The sequence below is a fragment of the Rhincodon typus genome, chromosome 17 (assembly GCF_021869965.1).
Source record: "Rhincodon typus isolate 14 chromosome 17, sRhiTyp1.1, whole genome shotgun sequence".
Taxonomy (NCBI): Eukaryota; Metazoa; Chordata; class Chondrichthyes; order Orectolobiformes; family Rhincodontidae; genus Rhincodon; species Rhincodon typus.
The window spans coordinates 36,398,653-36,404,996 of record NC_063348.1 but is presented as its reverse complement, the minus strand read 5'-3'; the positions used below and the strand labels follow the sequence as shown (position 1 = coordinate 36,404,996).

Genomic DNA, 6,344 nt, shown 5'->3' with positions numbered 1-6,344 from the left:
ACAAAGGGGTTTTTATTGCATCAAATATAGAGTACACATTTAATTGCTATGAATATTGAATCAATAGAATCACAGAGCAGAATAAGGCCATCGTGCCTATGGTGGAACTAATTCTTCAAATGAGCTGATACAATCCAGTTTCCCAGCTCCACCCTTACATCCTGCAACATTTTTTCTTCAGTGATCATAAAACTGAAGTTAAACTTCAAGCTGAAAACATTTCAGAATACTGAAGACCATGTCAAAACAGCTACAACTCTGGAGACTTTCAGGTCCATTATATCACGCTGTGGCTGTGCAACCTTACCTGGCTGTAGTTGAGGATTTTGAAAACTGATTCAGACACAAAGAGTATCTTCCCTCTGTCGCAGCCCACAACAAAAAGAAATCCATCAGCCGCCTAGAGGATCAGCAAATATTTGATGAGTAAACATCTTTCAAATAAAAGACAATACCTGCACCCCACCTCTCCATCACAATAAGTGAACACCCACTCCAACATATAAACAGATCAGCAACAGTGGTCAAACATTTATCACAGTTGGGCAATGAGAATGAAGTGGAGTCCTTTAGGAACAGGTTTAGAATGCACGTGATAGGAAAATGAAGAAGTTATAGGAGGAGATTCATAACAGGACTTGACCAAACATATTGAATGATTTGAGGAGGTAACAATGGTAATACAGTAGATGTAACTCAACTAGATTTTGAACAGGTCTTTATTCATTTGTCAAATGTGGAGCACCTTTTAATAACGTAAGAGAATGTGGCTTCAACTCAAAGGAAAGAGCAGGAATAGTGCAGGTTTTTCAGAGTGGCACAAGGTGGCAAATAGTGTTGGGATTACTATTGATAACATTTTGCCTTTTCAATTCCCACATCCAAATTGTAAAGCAATTTTTAATTTTTCACGTTGCAGGATAGAGGATTGTGGATAGTTGATACGAAGGAGGAATGCAACAAATTACAGGAGGACATTAATAGGAAGAAATAATTACCAAATGAAATTCAACACATAAATGAGAGATTTTGGTGGGAACTAACATTCCTTGGAATGTGCACATCTAGCTGGGACGGAAGAAGGGGATCTTGAAGTACAAATGTACCAGTCACAAAGTTGTGCCAAGTTAGCTGGATCATAAAGAAAAGTAAATCAATTACTCGGTTTTATTTCTTGAGGCATAAATTGAAAAGTAGGGAAGTCACATTATGCACGTTTTGAATCTTGGTTAGACCACAGAACTGTGTGAGATTCTCTTCACCCCATCATGAAAAGGGGATAGAGAGGATGGATAGGATGTTGGGAATCTTTACAAGGATGATATCAGAAATGCACATGCAACTGTATTAGGGGAAAAAAAACTGAATGACTAAGTTTCTCTCGTCTAATAAGTTGCCTTAAAAATTATGAAGGATTTTGATTCACGAGATACAGAGGAGGTTTTCACCAGCCAGTCGTTATTCCAGGGTAGTTCGGAGCTGCACACAAGATCCTGCGGGATCCCCACTGTAGCAGCCTCCAAAGAAATTGCTCAGGAAACTGAAGATTCCAGTAGGCAATTCCTCTGCATCTGGAATGCTCTGAAAGCATCCACTTAAATCGAAGAATTCAAAGGATTCAGGTGAAATTAAGTAAATAGTTACTCAGAAGTTAGAAGTTAGATTTTTAAATACGTAATCTAACCCTGAATAACTATTCAACCAACCGCACACTTAACTCACAAACCCAGCTTCAACTCCCCCTGACCATTTACACTTTCCAGTCCATGACCTGACATCCCCCTTCCTGCCTCCCCCTCCAGGATTAAACACCCTTTCCCTCACCCCCAGGAGCCAGACCCTTCAAATCACTAATCTGATATAGGTGACCCCCTACATTACTCCAGGCTCTCTCCTTCCCCCACTCTGTAGAAGACCATTTCTTTCAGCAGCTTCAGACACCGCCAAACACACTTCAGTCCCAGGGAGCCAACAACCCATCACTGCAGCTCCCAACTTCACCCACTCTGGACTCAAAACTCCCATCCTACTCAGGACTAGTTCCCCTCTTTCCTCTTTCGGCCCGTTTCCCTTGCTGCTCCAGGTTCCGTCCTCCCCATTTCCAACCCTTTAGCCAACTCTGTAGATGAGTGGGCTTCCTTCCCTCGCTCCCAACACAACTTGCCTCCACTCAGTCTCTCCCCTCCCTATCCCCCTCAATCACCACCCTCCCCTTCTCCACTTCCAGACCTGACTTCTACCCTTCCTTGCCCTACTCAAGACCCTATTTCCTCCACATATTCCTAACTACTGTTAAACACTATGACTTACCTGGCCCCCTTTGCTGTGGTGCACACTGTGCTCCATGCACCTAACTTCACACTTATTTTATATCGTTACCATTGGATGGCAGCAGTCAAACTGGCAGTCCATGATTCTGGACCTTTGAATTACAGAACTATCTTAATTCTATTATTCTGTCCCCTTGATATCTGTACTCAATCTATCAAATTCCGTCTCGAAATTTCAAGAGAATGCTACAACTGAATCAGCTTTGGCTGCAAAACATGAACTATATTCAACTTCAATTAAGTTAAACAGAAAGTCTCCAAGAGTTAGATTATGAAGAGAGATTAATCTTGCATTTTCTGCAACATAGCGGGCTAAGGAGTAATTTTTAGTTTTGAGATACTTAGAATTTTGTAAAGAACTCATGGAGGAGGTAGAAACTTCTCTTTGCTGATGGAGTGTCTAAGGCAGCAGGACATGACTCTAAACAGGGCCAGGCCATTTAGAATAATAGTTAGGAAACACTTCATTATGTAAAGAATGGTCAAGTTGTGTAACTTTCTGCCACATAAAGCAGTAGATGTTGGTTCAGTTAAGCATTGTCTGAATCTGAGATCAATGGATCATTGTATGACAAGGGTGTAAATAAATATGCAATCAAGGCAGGTGGATAAAGTTGAGATATGCTGAATGTTGGAAAAGACCTGAGGAACAAATGGCCTTTCCTGGACATGTGTCCCTGAAATGCAGCAAGACAACCATAGATTGTATCCATTTATTGCAAATCTGTTTTGCTTCTCTGTCACAGAGGGAATGGTGATTCCCTTTTACCAATTTTCTAGAAACATAAAAAACATTTGGACATGGCAATGTCACTTTCGCAACTTATGGGCCCAAAAAAGTTCTATCTAATCACAGTCAAGCTGAATTCAGCATGCACAGCTTGGCACTGATGACATTGTTTCAGCTCCAACATGACAGTCAGATTTTTGAGAGACTCACAGCCTTCACATTGCAGCCTGAAGTTAATCCTTGCTGACTATTTAAGAACCTGAAGGCTTTTTTAGATTTTGCTTTCTGTCATTAACAACAAGAATTTTGTTTTTAAAATAGATGGGTAGTTATTTCAGACATAAACTGATGACCATTATCCATTTGCATTAATATCAATTTCAAAGTTGCTGGCATTTTAGCATCTGCTCATTAATTCAGAAATGCCCATGTTTACTCACAGGTTTACACCTTGTTAATGTGCGCCGAATGCAAGAACTAATGTAGGTAAATAATATTGGGTTAATATTTAATATCTTCTATTTACTTAAACTCTTCACATCCCCTGTAAGTATGTCACTGCACTTGCACATACTTAGACCAAACACTGACTGTACTTCAAAGAAAGATAGTTGCAAATAAAAAAAAAACACATGCTGCTTTATATCAGCCATCACACAGCAGGCCAATCTCAGTCATATATCACTGTCTCTAAGGTTTTGGAGTAGATTTGTAGCTCGGGTTGTGAGTGTTGTGGCTGCTTGGCTCGCTGTACTGCAGATGTTTCACTACCCTGCTGGGTAACATCATCAGTGCAGCCTCCGATGAAGCGCCGGTGTGTTTTCCCACCTGGTTTTTAAACTCGTGTCCGTTGAGCTGGATTGCCTCACTTCCAGTTTTCCTTCGTAGCGGAGTGTATATGGGGTCAAGTTCTATGTGTTTGTTAATGGCTTTCTTCGTGGAGTACCAGGCTTCTAGGAATTCCCGTGCCTGTCTCTGCTTTGCTTGTCCCAGGATCTTGGTGTTGTTGCAGTCAAATTGGTGGTTCTCCGTATCCATGTGAGACCCACTCCCCGCCATGGACAGGATCAATGTCATCTATAAGATTCCATGCAGAGACTGTGACAAACACGACAATCGGACAAACAGGAAGGAAATTAACAACAAGGGTACACGAACATCAACTGGCTACAAAAAGACACGACCAGTACTCACTCATCTCTATCCACATGGATAAGGACAACCACCAATTCGACTGGGACAACACCAAGATCCTGGGACAAGCAAAGCAGAGACAGGCACGGGAATTCCTAGAAGCCTGGTACTCCATGAAGAAAGCAGTTAACAAACATAGAACTCGACCCCATATGCACTCCACTATGAAGGAAAACCGGAAGTGAGGCAATCCAGCTCAATGGACCCCAGAGTTTAAAAACCAGGCGGGAAAACACAACAGCGCTTCATCAGAGGCTGCACTGATGATGTTACCCAGCAAGGTAATGAAACATCTGCAGAACAGCAAACCAGCTTGGCAAGCCAACCAACCACAACATATATCACTGTATTTATATTGAACATACAGCATAAAATAGGTTATTCAGCCTAACTAGTCTATGCCAATACATGATCGTCATCTCATCATCACCTCACAAATCGACAGATCGTTTTACACCTCCCTCATGTATTTATCCAGTAATCCCTTAAATATAACTAAGCTATTCACATCAACCATTTTTTGATCGTAGAGACTTCCAATTTCTCTCTGGGATAAGTGGAGCAGGCTGTATAGTAGAGCACCTGTGGCATTGCTCAGCAATAAAGCACTACCCTGGTGGTGAACTGCTAAATAACTTCGAATTATAGAATCCCTGCAGTGCTGAAAGAGATCATCGAACCCTCTCAAGAGCAACCCACCCAGACCCCTATCCTATAACCCCACTTTTACCATAGCTAGCTTATCTAACTTGCACAACACTGGACACTATGGGACAATTTAGCATGGCCAATCCACCTAACCTGCACATCTTTGGACTGTGGGAAGAAACCACAGCACCCGGAGGAAACCCACGCAGACACGGGGAGAAAGTGCAAACTCCACACAGAGTCACCAAAGGCTGGAATTGAACCTGGGTCCCTGGTGCGGTGAGGCAGCAGTGCTAACCACTGAGCCCAATTTGTTGCTTTTATATGTCATGTGCAAGGGAGTGACCTAACACCCAAGATTCAGAGGTCAACTAGGAACTAATCCTTATTTAATATTTTTCTAGGGAAACTTATTCAGCATAGATGGGTTAGACCGAAGGCTCTGTTTCCATGCTGTATGACTCTGGCAGTTTATTGCTCTGTCCCTGGGCGAGATCAGACCTTAAGGTCAAGAAAGAAGCTAGTAACTGGTTCGTTCTTTTCATAAGTCTGGTGTGTTACACAAAGCACAATGTATTAGGGATCTGTTGAACGTAATCAGAGTATTATACAAATAGACAGGGTTAATAAACAGAACAAAGGCCTATATAGACTGTAAACAGCTACCCACTTCCAAATGACAATTTTATTAAAAAGGAACTCCTGAAAATAAAAACATACCCTGAGGATAAGATGTTTTAGCTCATCATCTGATAGGAAGGCAGGTTTGTAGTTAGCCTCCGAGTAAGGATTGGTGGCTCCTGAAATCACAAATCATAAAAACAGATATAAAGGATTGATTTTAAAAATCAGATTAGATTGAAAATTTAATTCAACTTCAAACTGTTATTCCCAAGCAGCAGCTGCTGTTCTCTGCAGTAAAAATCTCACTTTAAACTTGATGAAGACCTTTCCTGCAGCAATTGCTGAGAGTTGTGACTTTTGATAAATCAGAGACATTTCCAAGTGAACCAGTCACTCTGTACATCTTACAAACCAGTGGATGTCTCCAGAGAAAGACAACTAAATACCAAGGGTCTGGCTGGCCAAAGACAGATCATCTCAATCTTGGAATTGAGAAACTGGGATCAATAAAACTTACTTCCGAATTTTTCCTAACTCCGACAAATGTATGCGTGTGTGTGTGTTAGCGTGCACACACGCCTGAGTGTAACAGAGAGGGATTGAGAGGATTAGTGTGTTAGTACAGTGTCATATATAATTTCTTATATCTGTTTAACTGTAGCAATAGTTTAATTAATTAATTAGTTATAATAGATTATAACTCTTGTTTAGTACACAAACCTGGTCTGTGCTTTCTATCAACCTTGGTCTAACAGTCAAGTAAATTGGGGTATTGTACATACCTTCAATTGAAATCTTTAAAATATTGTATGACTTCA

General features: G+C 41.1%; 1 protein-coding gene across 2 annotated transcripts in view; it reads right to left on the bottom strand.

The window, feature by feature from the left end:
• Positions 1 to 6,344, bottom strand: part of LOC109914240 (aryl hydrocarbon receptor nuclear translocator-like protein 1) — a 46,665-nt gene that overhangs the window by 20,509 nt on the left and 19,812 nt on the right. For both annotated transcript variants that reach the window (XM_048606840.1, XM_048606842.1), the window contains exons 6-7: positions 5,623 to 5,702; positions 308 to 400 (exon numbers count right to left, since the gene is read on the bottom strand). In XM_048606840.1, coding sequence (XP_048462797.1) covers positions 308 to 400; positions 5,623 to 5,702 — 173 coding nt within the window. The remainder of the gene's footprint in view (positions 1 to 307; positions 401 to 5,622; positions 5,703 to 6,344) is intronic.